At 41.3% G+C, this 17,593-nt stretch overlaps 1 protein-coding gene across 1 annotated transcript in view; it reads left to right on the forward strand.

Annotated features, from left to right (window-relative positions):
- Positions 1-16,774, forward strand: part of OXCT1 (3-oxoacid CoA-transferase 1) — a 132,445-nt gene extending 115,671 nt beyond the window's left edge. The window contains exons 16-17 of the mRNA XM_075932505.2: positions 616-717; positions 13,014-16,774. Coding sequence (XP_075788620.2) covers positions 616-717; positions 13,014-13,055 — 144 coding nt within the window. The 3' untranslated portion in view covers positions 13,056-16,774. The remainder of the gene's footprint in view (positions 1-615; positions 718-13,013) is intronic.
- The last annotated feature ends 819 nt before the right edge of the window (positions 16,775-17,593 follow it).

Raw genomic sequence — 17,593 nt, forward strand, 5'->3', positions numbered from 1 at the left:
CTGTACCAATTTGCCTAAGAGAGCTGAATTCATACAGGTTACCTCTAAACAACACCCCTCTGTTGGCAGGGGGATGTAAATTAGATGTATCGAAAGTGCAAATGAAGCTGGGATTTAAATATCCTGTGCTTCATTTGCATAATGGTGGCTGCCGCTTTTTTTCAAAACGAGGCTTTTCGAAAAAAACCCAGCAGTTTAAATGGGGCATTTTCGACAGAAATGCCCTGTTTCGAAAGATCCTGGAAACTGACGAGGTTTTCCGAAAAGCCCCATTTTGAAAAAAAGCGGTGGCGCCATTATGCAAATGAAGCACAGGATATTTAAATCCTGTCGTAATTTGCACTTGCGATAAGTCTAATTTACATCCCTCTGCTGACAGAGGGGTGTATTTTAGACACAGCCACAAAGAATAACCGGTACATACTCTCACTATATTAACTCCCCTGTTTTATTTTTATTCTTTCAAGTACTAATGAATATTATACTGGTATTTACTGGACAGTTGTATATAAGAAAATGGACATATTTCAACTCACCATTTTTATTAAATGAATAGTCATTTCCTCATTATTTCTTCTTACACTAAAAATGACATATTTGATTTGAATCTGACAGGCTGTTTTTGATGTCGACAAGAAAAAGGGACTGACTCTGATTGAAATCTGGGAAGGACTGTCAGTAGATGAAATCAAGAGTTGCACTGGCTGTGACTTTACAGTAAGTCGTTATATGAACAAATGCAGGCATCCTGTTCTAGACCTAGCCCGCTTAACAAATAAGAAAAGCATCTAAACATTGTTATTTGTAATCCAGTAACTCATTTCAAACTGGTGTGGGTGGGTGTGTGTCTTTCTGTCTCCGTGTCTGGGCAGAGGATTGTGCTTTGGTTTAGATTGCATGGATTCTTGCCATGAGAGTGGGGAGGAAAGTTGTATGTGGACTAAGGTCAGAGTGAGTGAAGCTGTTAGTCCTGAGATTAGAGACTGCATGGGAACAGTAGAAGAGCTGGAGAGGGGAGCATGGAATAGCAGGGATATTTTGGGATGTGAAACTGAGCATTGAAAGGAGGAGGTAGGCTTCACTAGGATGGTTGGTGGATATTGTGTCCTTGTCTCTCCTCTCATAATAATGGAACTTACATTGACAAAGGGAGTTTTGAACAAAGAGGCTAGAGTATGCTTTTTAACCAATGCCTTTATCTGCAAGTAAAAATAATTTCTAGGTCACATGATATAGTGACTTTTTAGACATTTAATGAATGGCTGCCCAGCCACACAATCAACCTTTCTTAAGAGTCTTACTTCTTTAGTGATGAATACATGAAACTGACCTATTAATGATGGAAAGGCTTGAAGGAAAGTGGGGGACAAGTAGTCCTTGACTTTAGGATATTCGACTTGTTGGTCAATGGCACTTATGACATTTCTGAATTGACAGCCTGATCTGACTTATGATGTTGGTTTCAGCTTTACTGCACTCAGTCCCACAACAGAGTGGATTGTGGTTTTGAGTTACGGCATTTCAGTTTATAATGCAATTTTCAGGAATCAATTGTGTTGTAAGTCCAAGGGTTGCCTGTATATTTAACAAATCAGATGCCATATATGGTGCATACAAAAATTATCCATATTTTAAATTTATTCTTGTGACAAAGATAAATCTGGCTGCTTATTAGTGCAAGTCTATGGGGCCTTCCAACCCTGCACTACACCGAGGCTCCTTTATCATTTCTCTAGACCCTTGGTTACCAAACTGTAAAGACATAAACAGAGAGAGAAAAAGTGGTCCAGGAAACAGATTGTTTGGGACACTTTTTCTCTCCCCATAACTTATGTTGTTCTTTATTAAAGGAGAAAACTAGCACCTTTGTAGAGAATGTGTAGCAGGGTTCCCCTCTCTCCCAACCAACCCTTACCACCTCTGGGAAAGAAGGCTGTATCTATGCTGCCTCTTTTTCAGAGCCTAGAGACACCAGCTGTGGAAGGTTAATACTTGCTGACATTTCCCAGTTCAGGGAGAAAAGGATGTGGGGTAAAGGGTCTACTGGCAGCGAAGCTGATTGAAAGCTGCATTTGGTCTGAGGTAACAATCAGAATGTAATAAGGGTCTTCTGTGCCAAAAAGGGAGAAATTTGACAGAAGCCCCAAAGAGAGAGGCTGGGAAGACCATGAACATAACGATCTATAGACAAGGCCAGGGCTAAAAAAAAAACCAAGTCTCTGAGGGTATGTCTACACTACAAAGTTAATTCGAACTAACAGCTCTTAGTTCGAATTAACTTTCATAGGCTCTACACATACAAACCGCTAGTACGAACTTAATTCGAACTAGCGGAGCGCTTAATTCGAACTAGGTAAACCTCATTCTACAAGGAGTAACGCCTAGTTTGAATTAAGTAGTTCGAATTAAGGGCTGTGTAGCCACTTAATTCGAACTAGTTGGAGGCTAGCTCTTCCCAGCTTGCCCTGATGGCCACTCTGGGCCAAGCCAGGGAAACTCTTCTGCCCCCCTCCTGGCCCTGGAGCACTTAAAGGGCCACGGTCTGGCCTGCCAGCACCCAGCCAGCAGACCCTGCACCTGGCATGGCGTGAGCCAGCCACCCGCTGCCACCCAGCCCTCTGCCTCTTCTCAGGACCAGGCTGGCAGCTCCCAGGAGCCTGCCCAGGGCCACAAGAGGCGGGCACCAACCTGGTCTAGTGCAGAGATTGTGGACCTCATCCAGATTTGGGGGGAGGCCTCCAATGTCCACAATCTCCGCACTAGGCACAGGAAAGTGGCGGTCTACGGCAGGATAGCTGCCAGCCTGGCCACCAAAGGCCACTTGTGAACCCAGGAGCAGGTTTGCATGAAAATCAAGTTGGTCCAGTGAGACCCGCGACCCTGAGCCCTGAGCTTAGAACATAAGAATGGCCGTACTGGGTCAGACCAAAAGTCCATCTAGCCCAGTAGACTGTCTGCCAACAGCGGCCAACACCAGCTACACCAGAGGGGATGGACCGAAGACAATGACCAAGCCATTTGTCTCGTGCATCTCCAGCCTTCCACAAACAGAGGCCAGGGACACCATTCTTACCCTCTGGCTAATAGCACTCCATGGACCCAATCTCCATGACTTTATCTAACTTCTCTTTAAACTCTGTTATAGTTCTAGCCTTCACAGCCTCCTGCAGCAAGGAGTTCCACGGGTTGACTATTTGCCTTGTGAAGAACAACTTTCTGTTACTAGTTTGAAGCCTGCTACCCATTCCTTTCCTTTGATGTCCTCTAGTCCTTATATTATGAGAACTAATGAAGAACTTTTCTTTATGTACCCTCTCCATATCACTCATGATTTATAGATCTCTATCATATCCCCCCTCAGTCTCCTCTTTTCTAAGCTGAAAAGTCCCAGTCTCTTTAGCCTCTCTTCATATGGGACCCATTCCAAACCCCTAATCATTTTAGTTGCCCTTTTCTGAACCCTTTCCAAGGCCAAAACATCTTTTTTGAGGTGAGGAGACCACATCTGTACACAGTCCTGAAGATATGGCGTACCATAGTTCGATACTTCCCCTCCTCCTTCTTCCCCTGGCTTTCCCCTTCCAGCTCCCTCCTCCCAGGTTTCCCCCTCCCCTCTTCCACCTCCTTTTCCCAGTCTCCTCAGAGGTTAATCCCCACCCAAGTTTTGTTAAATAAAGAGAGTTTCTATTTTTGAACACACGTGTCCTTTACTTTTTACATCAGGAAGGGGGGCTAGGGAGGTGTAAGTGGAAGGAGGTGAGGGAGGAATGGGGCACGAGCCCCCAATGGGAAGGACTGGGGTGGCTCTGTGGGCTCCTCGGAGTGGAAGCTCCCCTGCAGGGCCTCCTGGATCCTGACAGCCCCCTGATTGGCCCCCCCGGATGGCAGCCTGCGGCATGTGCAGCCGGGCTGATGGCTGAGTGCTGTGATGTGCCGAGTGCGGGCACTCCAAGACAGGACTGCTTTGCTGTCCCTCATTGAGGTAGGCAAGCAAGCGGGGAACCCTGAGAACTGTCTGTCCGGGGTGGGAGTAGGGTCCCTTTAAGCACAGCCCTCGGCTAGCCTGAGGCAGCAGCTCCACGCTCTAAGTCCTAACCTGATGTCCTGCCGGCACCTGTTCTGGCCGGCCTTAACTTTGGTTCAGGGTCCACTCAATGTGGACATGCTAGTTTGAATTAGCAAAACGCTATTTCAAATTAGTTTTTAGGTCTAGGTGCACTAGTTCGAATTAGCTTAGTTCAAATTAATAATTTGAATTAAGTTAGTTCGAATTAGTGCTGTAGTGTAGACATACACTGAGAAAGAGGGCTGGCAAGGCCTCCTGCACCTAAAGGGAACCTCTTTGAGGGAAGTTGCGTAAGCTAAATAAATTATACTGTGGAGGCAAGTGATTGATTTCCTGAACTTCATTAAAGGGAGCTGAGGAAAGTGAGACATTTTGTTCCTCAAAGGGATGCTCTGGGGTAGCTCCCCACCTCAATCCTCCTTCCATAGCAGCAGTATGATACTTGTCCTCTTTATTTGGTAAAACATTTCAGGAAAGATTGAGGGCAGGTACTGTCCTTCAGGTGAGGGTGGTACCTAATGCACTTTTTATTTAATACCACCAAAATACACAATAATGAAAAAATCTATTCCAGGGCTCCAGTGGGATATATTAATATGGCAAAAAATCCTTGCTGAATCCTTGGCAGGTGAGGCTGACAATTCATAATCTTCAGTAGGATGCTGTGAAGACCAGGACTTTAACCGGGTTTAAGAAAGAACCAGATAAATTCATGGAGGTTAGGTCCATCAATGGCTATTAGCCAGGATGGATAGGAATGGTGTCCCTAGCCTCTGTTTGTAAGAGGCTGGAAATGGATGACGAGAGAGGGATCCATGTGATAATTTCCTGTTCTGTTTACTCCCTCTGGTTCATCTGGCATTGGCCACTGTTGGAAGACAGGATAAGTGTGGCCATTCTTATCTTCTTATGTTCTTATCTGCATCTCTAGGAATCCATTTAGCTAAACAGCACTAAAGTATTGTGTGTTAGTTTTATTGTTTGGCATTTTTTTTAAATGAATGCAAGGCAGGTAGGAGGCGGGTCACTTCTGAAAATAGATTCTGTTAATTGGGAGGAATTCTATTTTTGATATTAAAATGGCCTGCAACTGGCAGAGTATAGCACATTACTATAAATACAACTTGGCTGCATAATTCATTGTCCAGGTAACACCATACTGAAGCTTATTAACCTTATGCTTTACAATTTCTCTTTTGAAATCACCTTCCAAATTCAGCAGTACTTTACACAAAAGAACTGGTTTTGATCATCCTACCAGTAATAATATAAGGAAAGAAGATGATTTTTTTGGCATATTTTGTCACAATTTATTTTTCTCCTATTACAGTGAGCCTCTCAAGCGAACAGCAAAATCTGTGCCTATGAAAATTGACCTTCTAAATTTGTCTTTTATTGCATTCAGTACCCATTCTGCTCTAATCTTGCAAGTTTAAAAAGGGGTTTAAGCCACAAAGTATTTGATGTATTTTTGTGGGTTATTTCTGCTAGTCATTTAAAGAGCTAATGGCAGTCATTCATAAAGACATCTGATAGTCATTGGGCCAGGGAGAAAGAGTGAAAATGGCTGTATAGCCTGGTGTTCATGTATTTAGACCCACATTTTAGTCCCACTCCAGTGACTATGATACGTAAAAGTTGGGGGGGAAAAACAAACCCAAACCCAAAACACAGAAGTGAGATTTAGAGCTGGGGTCAACTGATTGGCACTCACTGGGATGATGCTACGGGGCTTAAAATAGCAGCTTAGGTGTTCCCACACAGGCTAGAGTCCAGGTTCTGAGGGCCTCCTCTTTTGCTGGAGGGCTCCATCCCAGTTGGAAACATCAGCACTGCTATTTTAGTCCTATAGGGTGAGTCCAAGTCAATTGACTGGCTGAGAGACTCGCTGCTGTGGTGTGGATAGCAGTGATGGTTGTTCTGGAGTGTTGACGCACCCTGTTTATTAATTTATGCAAACTGGAACAGTTTCAAGAGCAGAGTTTGAGAGAGGGTCACCCCAGAATATCCCATAGCCCAGTGGGTTAAGGCATTGTCTTCAACTTAGGAGACCCTTCTCATCAGGCAAAGGGGAGACTTTGGGTCTCCCACAGCCTAGGTAAGTGCCCTAACCACTGACTTAAAGGGGATAGAGGAAGTGTCCTGCCCCCTCCTCCTTACCCATTGTTTTGTAAATTTAGTCCACTTTTGTCAAAAGGTCCAGTATTGAAGCAAAATATTGGATTAGGACAAAATGAAGCATTTCATTTCAATGCCACTGGAACATTTCAGTTTCTTTGGTTCAGTCAAAGCTAGATGAAGAACCTTACATGTATTTGTCAATAGCTTCTGATGGACCAAAATTGCATTTTTCAGCAAATTGTTTATTCATCAAATACAGTTTACTGAGCGCTAGCTCTAAACTCTGTGGTAGAGTAATACTGAAAGAAGTGTGTTGTGAGCACTTTCCCTCGCACACCAAGATGCTGATCCAATCTACCTTGCTGTACTTATATTAGTATTTCTCTTCAGTGAGCTAAATTTTGCTTTTGTTTACACTGCAGCAATAACAATGATCTTAATGACATTGTGCCAGTAGGAATGAAAGCAGAATTCTCTCATCTTATATTTTGGCTATGAAGAAATACAAGTTTGAATAGAATTAAAGAAAATAGAGAAAGGAGTTGAAATTGATAGTATTTTTCCATGACTTCAGAAAACATTGGCTAAAATATATGTCTTTTTTGATGACTGTTCAATTTGTAGTTAATTTTATACTGAGTCATACAGAGTGCTGCCCATAACACTGATGTTTTTAGATCCAGATTGCTTCTTGTAAGATAAATATACAAGGAATTCCATTTAGAAATATTATGGGTTTTGGAGAGAGATTTGGCTGCACATTGTTATTTTTGCAGCCAGTTTACTTGCTTGAAAAAAACTCTCCCAGAGGACATCTATAGCAGCTACATGCTAAGAAAAAAGTGACGTAGAGTCACCAATCTTTATGATCCTGGCATTGTATCAAAAATAAACTATCACCCTGGATTTTGCTAGGCTGTGAAGACAAATTATTGGCTTATCTTGTAAACTTAAATCAGATCTGCTAATGCTTGGCTTGTAGATCAGCTTGGCAGGTTAATCTCCTTTGGCTTGCACCAGTTTATAGCTTTGATCAGACCATGAGAACAGAATAAGAAAATATTCTTTCGTAGATGTATCTCATTATAAAAATAAAAAGCAAGTCTGTCTACATAAAAATTCAGGTTCTAGTTTTTTTCCTGTGAAAGCTCAATTCTATATCAGCAATACAAAAAGACATTAAAAGCGAACATGAAGCTCAAAAAAGTGCCTTTTCAGACCAAGAAAAACAACCCATGGTTGAATACCAAGCAGCTATTGGTTTGGGTAAAAAGAAATTGAACTGTCTACGTTTTAAGCCAGTGAGAGAAAAAATATGACTTACGGGATATCATCAACTTCTTCGTGCTTCTTTTTTATAGGAATGCTTTTCCTTTTTATTAAAAACAAATGGATCGTTTATATGATGGCATATGTTTTAAATGCAAAGCCTGATTTCTGTCCTTGTCTCTCCTCTCCTACCATGGAACTTACATTGACAAAGGGAGTTTTGTACAAAGAGGCTAAAATATGCTCTTTAACCAATGCCTTTATCTGCAAGTAAAAATAATTTCTAGGTCACATGATATAGTGACTTTTTAGACATTTAATGAATGGCTGCCCAGCCACACAATCAACTCATGTCACAACCTTGGAGATGGGAAAGCAAAATTTATGACTGTGATCCCAAGAGCCTCAGCCAAAACGGGGGATTTTTGATGTCCATGCAGAGCAGACCTTTGAGACACACCACAGATAGAAAGATACATTCTGTAACTTATAGGTATTTATCTGCCTGGAAGAAGTATGGCAATTAGTGGATCCTTTTGGGATTTAGACCCTTGGGGAGTTTATGCATTGTAAACTTGATGATTAGCTGATTTTAAACAATAAACCATCCTGTGAGCTACTTAAGCATTTTTCTTCTTTAATTTTATTCATTCATAGCAAGCAGTTACATTTAGGGCTGATTCTGAAAAGTGCTGAAAATATGCAACCCAATTAACTTCCTGTGTGAGGACCTTGGGATCAGACTCTTGGATGCTGAGCACATAAGGGACTGCTGTAGTGTCAGACGTGCAAATACAAATGAGACAAATATGAGCTCTTACATAATGTGCTCATTCAAAGGTAGAGCGCTTCAAGCTACACCGGTACTGAAAACCATGACAACAGACAAACAATATCCCACTCACGGTAATTGGATTTTGTCACTCTTGCCAGAAAATACAGGGCTAGTGTCTGCCATTCTCTCTCACCTTCAGTAGGTCCTTACTTCTCAAATATTTTTATTTGTTCCCGTTCTTTACATTGACAGAGTAAAGCACTGCTCAAGGAGAGCAGAATTGCCCTATGCTGAGTACAGTACATATGCATTTTGAAAGCTGTAGGAATGTAAGCCTTCTGGAGCCAATCCCAGGTGTCCATACCTTGTGGGAATTTCCCCCACTGCTCAGTGCACACACTTGTAGCAATGTATTATCCTGCTTTACATGGAGCTTTGAAAAAATCAATGTACAGTGTCTCATTCCATCACAATAAACATACTCTGCATGAACCAAACTTTGCCTCTCAGCCACTACTCCCACAAGAAACTGGGTATAAATGATGATTTATTGTAATTTTTAGGAAGAACAATTCAAGAAATCACACTGGGCATGATCTGTAGGACATACAGACCTGCACTTCCAATGGTTGTGTAATATGTGAGGAAATGGATGGGATCAGGAGGCAGAAGAGCAAATACAATGGATGAGGTTTTAGGAAGACTAATTAATCATCTGAGCTACTTCAGGTATTCTCTTTCATTGTAGGCTGCTGAGGTTATCCAGGTTGTTCTTTCTATTCATCCTGGGCTTCTATTTAAATGGGGTGGATATAAAAGCTGATCCCTTTCTGGGGCTATCCTGTAGTGTCACATTACAGCTGTAATCAGGGTCTAGTTCAAAGCCATACTAATTTGGATGAGTCCTTTGTACATCATCTCTGCTCTTCTCCCCCAGAAAATTTCATCATCCCCTGCTCCTTTCTCAACACACAAATGCACTCTTTTTTTTTTTTCATCAGCTCTCCCTTTTGGGTTATTTTTCTTTTGCCAAGTCTCTTTTGCTAGCATGGCTGCTCGCTCTCTCTGTATAATTAATTGGTTTTTTAATTTTTGTACAGTTCCATACATGATTGAAATGAATGATTTAGAAAACAAACAAAAACGTCCTTGATATAAAATAAGATGGGAAGTGAAAGCTAAGAAAGTGCCAATAACTTTACAATGTAATAATGATAGCTGAAAATACTCTTTCCTAACTACATCCTCTTCAAGCTAGCTGAACAGCTATGGATAGCATTTTTCTTAAAGCCAATCTTTGAATTATTGGAATCATCATAGAATCATAGAATACTAGAACTGTTAGGGTATGTCTACACTACCACCCTAGTTCGAACTAGGGTGGTAATGTAGGCAACCGGAGTTGCAAATGAAGCTCGGGAAATTCAAATCCCGGGCTTCATTTGCAACTCCGGTTGCCTACATTACCACCCTAGTTTGAACTAGGGTGGTAGTGTAGACATACCCTTAGGGACCTTGAGAGGTCATCAAGTCCACTCCCCTGCCCTCACGGCAGGACCAAGCACCATCTAGATCAGTGGTCCCCAACGCGGTGCCTGCGTGCGCCATGGCACCTGCCGGGGCATTTATGTGCGCCCGCCAAAACATCTGAGCTGGCCCCGCCCCTGGCTCATGGCACATGCACAGTGCTGGCCCTGGGCTCAGGGTGCGTGGGCAGCCCCTACCTTGGGCGCATGGCACATCCGTGGCCCCGCCCCCGGACACCCAGCATGTGAGCAGCCCCGCCCCCGGACACCCGGCAGCCATGAAAGGTTGGGGACCACTGATCTAGATCATCCCTGATAGATGTCTATCTAACCTGCTCTTAAATATCTCCAGAGATGGAAATTCCAAATGCTCCCTAGGCAATTTATTTCAGCGTTTAACCACTGTGAGAGTTAGGAAGTTTTCCTAATATGCAACCTACATTTCCCTTACTGCAATTTAAGCCCATCGTTTCTTGTCCTTTCAGAGGTGAAGGAGAACAATTTTTCTCCCTCCTCCTTGTAACATCCTTTTAGATAGCAGTTTTCAACTATCATGTCCCCTCTCAGTCTTCTCTTTTCTAAACTAAAGAAACCCAGTTCCGTCACTCTTCCCTCCATAGGTTATGTTTTCTAGGCCTTTAATTATTTCTGTTGTTCTTCTCTGGACCTTCTCCAATTTCTCCACATCTTTCTTGAAATGTGGTGCCCGGAACTGCACACAATACTCCAACTGCGGCCTAATCAGCGCAGAGTAGAGAGGCAGCATTATTTCTCGTGTCTTGCTCACAACACCCCTGGTAATACATCCCAGAATCATGTTTGCTTTTTTTGCAACAGTGTCACACTGTTGACTCTCAATTGGCTTGTGGGCCACTCTGTCCCCTAGATCCCTTTCTGCACTATTCCTTCCTAACCATCGCTTCCCATTCTGAATGTGTGAAACTGATTCTAAGTGGAATACGTTGCATTTGTCCTTATTAAATTTCATCCTATTTACCTCAGACCATTTCTCCAGTTTGTCCAGATCGTTTTGAATTATGACCCTATCCTCCAAAGTACATGCAATCCCTCCCAGCTTAGTAGCATCTGTAGACTTAATAAGCATACTCTCTATGCCAATGTCTGAATCATTGATGAAGATATTGAACAGAACCAGTCCCAGAACAGAACCCTGCGGAATCCCACTTGTTATACCCTTCCAGCATGACTGTAAGCCATTAATAACTACTCTATGAGAATGGTTATCCAGCCAGTTATGCACCCACCTTATAGTAGCCCTATCTAGGTTGTATTTGCCTAGGTTATTGATAAGAAGGTCATGTGAGACCATATCAAATGCTTTCCTAAAGTCTAGATCTACCACGTCCATCTCTTCCTCTTATCCACAAAACTGGTTATCCTATCAAAGAAAGTTATTGGATTGATTTGACATGATTTGTTCTTTACAAATCCATGCTGGCTATTACCTATCTTCTTATTATCTTTCAGATGTTTGCAAATGAATGATTTAATTATTTGTTCCATTATCTTTCCTGAGACAGAAGCTAAGCTGACTGGTCGGTAGTTTCCTGGGTTATTCTTATTTCCCTTTTTATAGATGTGCAATATATTTGCCCCTTTTCCAATCTTCTGGAATCTCTCCCAATTTCCATGACTTTTCAAAGATAATAGCTAATGGCTCAGATATCTCCTCTATCAGCTCCTTGAGTATTCTAGAATGCAGTTCATCAGGCCCTGGTGATTTGAAGACATCTTACTTTTTGAAGTAATTTTGAACTTGTTCTTTTTTTTAATTTTAACTTCTAAATCTTTCCCATTCACTATGTTAGGCATCCATTCACCATCAATCTTTTTTGTAAAAACCAAAACAAAGAAATTGTTAAGCATCTCTGCTATTTCCATGTTTCCTGTTATTGTTTCTCCCTCTTCACTGAGTAATGGGCCTACCCCTGTTCTTGGTCTTCTCCTTGCTTCTAATATTTTTACAGAATGTTTTCTTGTTACCCTTTCTGTCTCTAGCTAGATTGAGCTCATTTTGTGCCTTCACCTTTCTTATCTTGCCCCTACATACTTGAGTTATTTGCTTATATTCAACTTTTTTTAATTAGACCTAGCTTCAACTTTTTTTATAACTCCTTTTTGATTTTTAGATTGTGTAAGATATCATGGTTAAGCCAAGTAAGTTGACAGGAAACTTACGTTTTGTCAGGTGTTTGGGATGGATTGATGGATAAGCAAAGCTATTTTAGGATAATGAGGTTTATTAACTAAGGATTCCTTGGCAGTCATGTGTTAATTGTAATGGTATCACAATAATCTTTGGAAGATCTCAACTGTGTGTGTGTGTGTGTGTGTGTGTGTGTGTGTGTGTGTGTGTGTTTTAAAGTTGGTAATTGGACTACTGCTGCTACAGTGCTTTATTGTTGCAGCGGTGGTCAAAAAGGCAAATAGGATGCTAGGAATTATTAAGAAAGGGATAGAAAATAAGACACAGAATATCTTACTGCCCCTGTATAAAACTATGGTACACCCACATCTTGAATACTGTATACAGATGTGGTCTCCTCACCTCAAAAAAGATATTTTTGCCTTGGAAAGGGTTCAGAAAAGGGCAACTAAAATGATTAGGGGTTTGGAATGGGTCTCATATGAAGAGAGGTTAAAGCGACTGGGACTTTTCAGTTTAGAAAAGAGGAGACTGAGGGGGGATATGATAGAGGTCTATAAAATCATGAGTGGTGTGGAGAAGGCGGATAAAGAAAAGTTATTTATTAGTTCCCATAATAAAAGAACTAGAGGACACCAAATGAAATGAATGGGAAGCTGGTTTAAAACTAATAAAAGAAAGTTCTTCACACAGCGTGTAGTCAACCTGTGGAACTCCTTGCCAGAGGAGGGCTGTGAAGGCTAGGACTATAACAGAGTTTAAAGAGAAGCTAGATAATTTAATGGAGATTAGGACCATAAAAGGCTATTAGCCAGGGGATAGAAATGGTGTCCCTGGCCTCTGTTTGCCAGAGGCTGGAGAACGATGGCAGGAGACAAATCGCTTCATCATTGTCTTCGGCCCACCCCTCTGGGGCACCTGGTGCTGGCCACTGTTGGCAGATAGGCTACTGAGCTAGATGGACCTTTGATCTGAGCCAGAACGTCTGTTCTTATGTTCTTATCAAGGGATAGGGGAACATGCTTATAATAACCTACAGTACGTTGTATTTTTTTGGTGACTTATTTTTTTCTATCTCCTTTTCACTAGGTTTCACCAAATCTCACACCAATGAGGCAGATTTCATCCTGAAAAGCAAGATGGTCTGTACTTCCCAGAGTACTTGTTTCCAAACAGGAACTTAGTAAAGGGAAATCAGTGTATGTTTTGCAATTATACTTTTTTTTTTTTAAAAGGGCTTTTAAAGTAGTTTCCTGGTAGTTAAACTCCAGCTATGATAGTTCTGAATAGCTGTTTCTCACATGACATTACAGTCCAGTTTTAAAGAAAAGGTGAATTTCAAACCTGATTTTTGATAACATATTACAGCCATGATTGTTAATAAGTATACTGGCTCAAGAAAATGCCTTTTAGAAGCAGTCTTACTGCTGAGGACTACCTTTTTTTTAAAAAAGGACATACCTGTTGTGCCAACTGAAAATGCATACGCCTAGTTCCAACTGCCTGTGGCAAAACTCCCATTGAAATCAATGGGAGCAATTTGGCCCTTAGCCTTGAATGTATGTTCATTTTCTATTATGTCTATGTACTGGGGTTGAAAAGGAAAGGGTATATCTTCTAGAGTATGACTCTGGCCCCTTCTGTTTGAATGATAATACCCATAAATGTATAACCCAGAAAGGGGGTATTTTGAGGGAAAAATACAAAAGGTCTCCTCCCTCAAGCCATGCAAGTTGGTCTTGCAAATGAATATGGGCCTGGGTCACAAAAAGGAACTGTGAGTGGATGGGGATGCTGGGTGGTGAGGAGAAAGAGCTAGTGACTTTAGAAGAGCCAGATAAAGGAGCTCCTGTTCAAATTCAGATTGAGGAAAGGTTTAAAGTGATAAGCTCCCTGTTTTCAGCACTTTCCCCAGCTCTTGCTGATCCAAGAAGCAAGTAGTGTTTCAGGACCCAAACTCATAAGATCACTAGAATGCCTCGGTGTAGAAGTCACAGTGAAGATGAAATGCAATTTCCTTTCCTGATGTTGCCTACCCTCTCACCTTCCCACTTGGTAAAGCTTTTCCCTTTCCAACTCTGAATCACAAAGAGAACTATTGTTTTTTGATATGGTATGATTCTGACAGCACAGGTCCTTCCTTCACAGTTCAATACGTGTAAATCCAGTATTTGGAATCCCAATTCACTAAAGTCCACATTAACCAAAGCCTAATACTCGCTCCTGACACAGTGGCTTCCCATTCTACTAAATATTTTGGAAGTCCCCAAAATGCTATTGTTAAAGGAGGTCCTGTCATACATGTGACATCAGCATTATGGGTCAGCAGTGTGTCAGGAAGCCATGCCATGAATGAACGAATAAATAAATAAACATGAGCAACCCAGGCAGTGAGAAAGGAAAAATCAAACTTGAGACAGATGAGGGAGTCTCCCACTTCTTAAAGTGCTATTTGCTTGGTGTTGTGGGAAGAGCAGGGGATGTTCTGAAAATAGCACTGGGAGCTGGAAATAGTCCTCCCATGGCCTAGCTCCCTCAGTGTCCTTGGGCTTCTCTCCCACATATCCCTCACTTTAATGGGGAATAATACTCCTTTACAGGGTTCTTACAAAATTAGGCCTGCTCTACACACACTTTGTATTGGTATAACTAATGTCATTAGAGGTGTGAATGTTTATTGCTATTCTGGTACAGCCTTACTGGGGGTACAATTATACCCACATCTATATTCCATACCAAAATAGCATCTCCTTTTTTTCAGAAATAAGGTGTGCTAACATAAGCACCTGTACACCAGTAATAACTCTATACTGCTATAAAACGTGGGTGTGTAGCCAAGGCCACCAAGTGACTATCTGAATAAGAAAGGTGTTGTGTAAGTGGTAGGTCAGGTTTCATATAAAAAGAGTTTTGTCTGATACTTAATTTGTTTGAAAGATTTGAAGTGACACTGGAAAAACCACTCCAGAATAACAGCAAGCAACAGTCCTGTACTGGCCCTAGTTTCCAACTAGCTCTAAGGTCAGGAGGATTCCTGTATTATAAGCTCCGGGGGAAGATGTCTATTAATGATTTGATCGTTTCCACCCATTTGGAGTAAAACCAAAAAATCAGATTTAAGATGTTATTCCTGGGGGTTTTGTATAGCTAGATTTCTCCAGGGTTGCTCACTAATGGCTCTGCTATTATGGAAAATAATGTCCTGTGGGTTTGGATAAAGCAATTCTGGGTTGATGATCGAGCAGCTAAGTAACCTGAGCTAATTCACCAAGTCCCCTCGCTTATATTGGTTGCTGCTGAGAGAGTAGTTCTGGTGATGTGTAAAGTAAAAAGTGCATATTGTTATCTAAGGATCAGTTAATACTCACTTTTGATGCAATGAATGGAATCATAAATGGGTTCCTGCTAGTAATTACTCTTAAATTTACTAAAGAACACTCAGTGTGTGTGGTGGTGGTGGTAGTGGTGGTGATGTTTTTCAAAGAAAAAAACATAAAACATATCTAAGGAGGGAATTTACTACACCTTTAATACTTTCCATTTGTCTATAAAGAAAACTATGTTTAAATAAGAAAGGGAAAATATTAAGACTATCTAGAGAATTTAATATTATCTAATGAAATTAACTATATTAAATTAAGCTCAATAGCAATTAATTTGGAGGAGACTTAGGGTTTTCCCTCCAAGTTTGTTTACCACAGTTATGGAATCTTAAAGGTGCAAGAGTACAGCAGCAAATATATATTATTTCTTCCCCCAGGATCCCTCATTCACATGCACTTATAGATGCCTCATTATCATTAGAATTGATGTTGATGAAAGAGAGGAATAAACTAATAGTAGTTAGAAGGTCTTAAAATCCTAAGCAAAGGACTAGAAGCTAACTCTTGAGCTATAATCTTAGCTTTTGTGATATTTTAGTTGTAGCCTTGGAAGAGTTACACATGCACATATACATACACATGCACTTAAGTTTCTCCAGCTGTAAAAAAGAGAGTTGTGCGGAGTTAATTAGCTAAACTCTGTACAGCAAATAAATTGTTTCCTCCTTTGATCAAGAGTATAAAAGAACATTTGGGGACTGACATGTATGATGAATGTTTTGGATGTGATTCTACTCACACTTTGTATCAGCATCACTCAGGAGAATTGAATTCAATAGAGTTACACTAGCAAGTGGAGATAAGAGTTGAATCGGGGCTTATCAGCATACAACTATTTTGCTAATGTCTGTCTACCATCCTATCTGTATTTGCCTCAGTAACTTGATCCTATGGGAAGGGTATTTGTATTCTTATAAAACTGTCAAGTAACCCTCATAAGCCAACTGTCCTAATGTTGTGGTCCTGTTTTATCAAGACTTGTATTATCATGATGAGTGACAATGTATACACTTGATTTTCATAGCAGCCAAAGGCATTCTTGTTAGTCAGTTGGACAGCTTTCCTATTGAAGAGCACTGAACAAGCAAGTCTGGTTCATAGCTGAAATGTACAAACTAGGTACTAGCTGTGATGACAGGTTCTCCTTTCTCCGCTCCATAACAACATGAAGGCAGGAAGTACAAGGAAGGTCCAGTGGGATATCAATGAGATCATTGGCTGAATAGCAGCATTTCACAAGACAGAGATAACATAATGCCCATCAGTTGAAGAAGGTGGTAATTCTGTCAAATCACTATGACAGATTTCTCTTTCTAATTGTTTAAATCAATACTTCTCTTTTTTTTGTCCTTTGCAGAAGCAAAAAAAGTGAAATGGTGGTATAGATGGCTATTGTACTGTAAACTAAATGTCAAAGTCCTTTATGTGTACTTGCAAGACAATAAAAATTAAAAGATTTTAAAAGGGCTGGTCATGTGTATTGCTAGTGCTCTTTATAATGAAGCATCCTCAGAATGTTCTGTTAGAAACATACAAGAATCAGCAGACTTTCTGCTGGCATATTGAATGTGCTATAATGTGCCTCATCACTACAGTCATGAAATGAGAGTTGGAGGAACTTGATAAATAGGAGGAATGCAAATTTGGAAAGCAACAACTGAGGTCAACTAACTGGTCCTAGTGCTTTCCATGGTCTCTCCTAGTATTGCATTGTGTGTTTGGCCATATTGAATGACAGCTCATAAAAGCATCCACAGTAAATGTTTTTCAAGTGACTTGCAGTTCACACTGGTGAAAAGTCAGTGTAAGGAAAAGAAGATACCAGGGAGGAAGAGGAGTACACCTACACATCACAATGTGTCAGTAGTCACTTTGTATGACCTGGACACCTTAGTGGAGTCATTTGTCTCTCTAAACCAAATGTGGGCAAAACCGCCTCTGCGGGCTGGCTCTGGCCTGCAGCTTCCCTGCTGCTCCCAGGCCAATCGAGACCTGGGAGCACATGAAGTCTCCTCCCCTGCCAGGAGCCTGCAGCACCAGAGAAAATCACCAGCTTTTTGAAAACAGATGGAGGTTCTCTTTAGCTGCCATGTACCCCTAGCAGGCTAGGATCAGGGGGGCAAAGGACTTTGCATGTTCCCCCTGCCCCCAAGCCCTGATTGGCCTGTGTGCAGGGGGAGTGCATGAAGTTTCCTTCCATTGCAGCACCTAAAGGGAACCACCAGGCGGTTTAAAACTGCTGGTGATTCTCTCTCTCTCTCTAGTCACTGGGGGTGTAGGGAGGGG

The sequence above is a fragment of the Pelodiscus sinensis genome, chromosome 6 (assembly GCF_052426305.1).
Source record: "Pelodiscus sinensis isolate ZL-2025 chromosome 6, ASM5242630v1, whole genome shotgun sequence".
Lineage (NCBI taxonomy): Eukaryota > Metazoa > Chordata > Testudines > Trionychidae > Pelodiscus > Pelodiscus sinensis.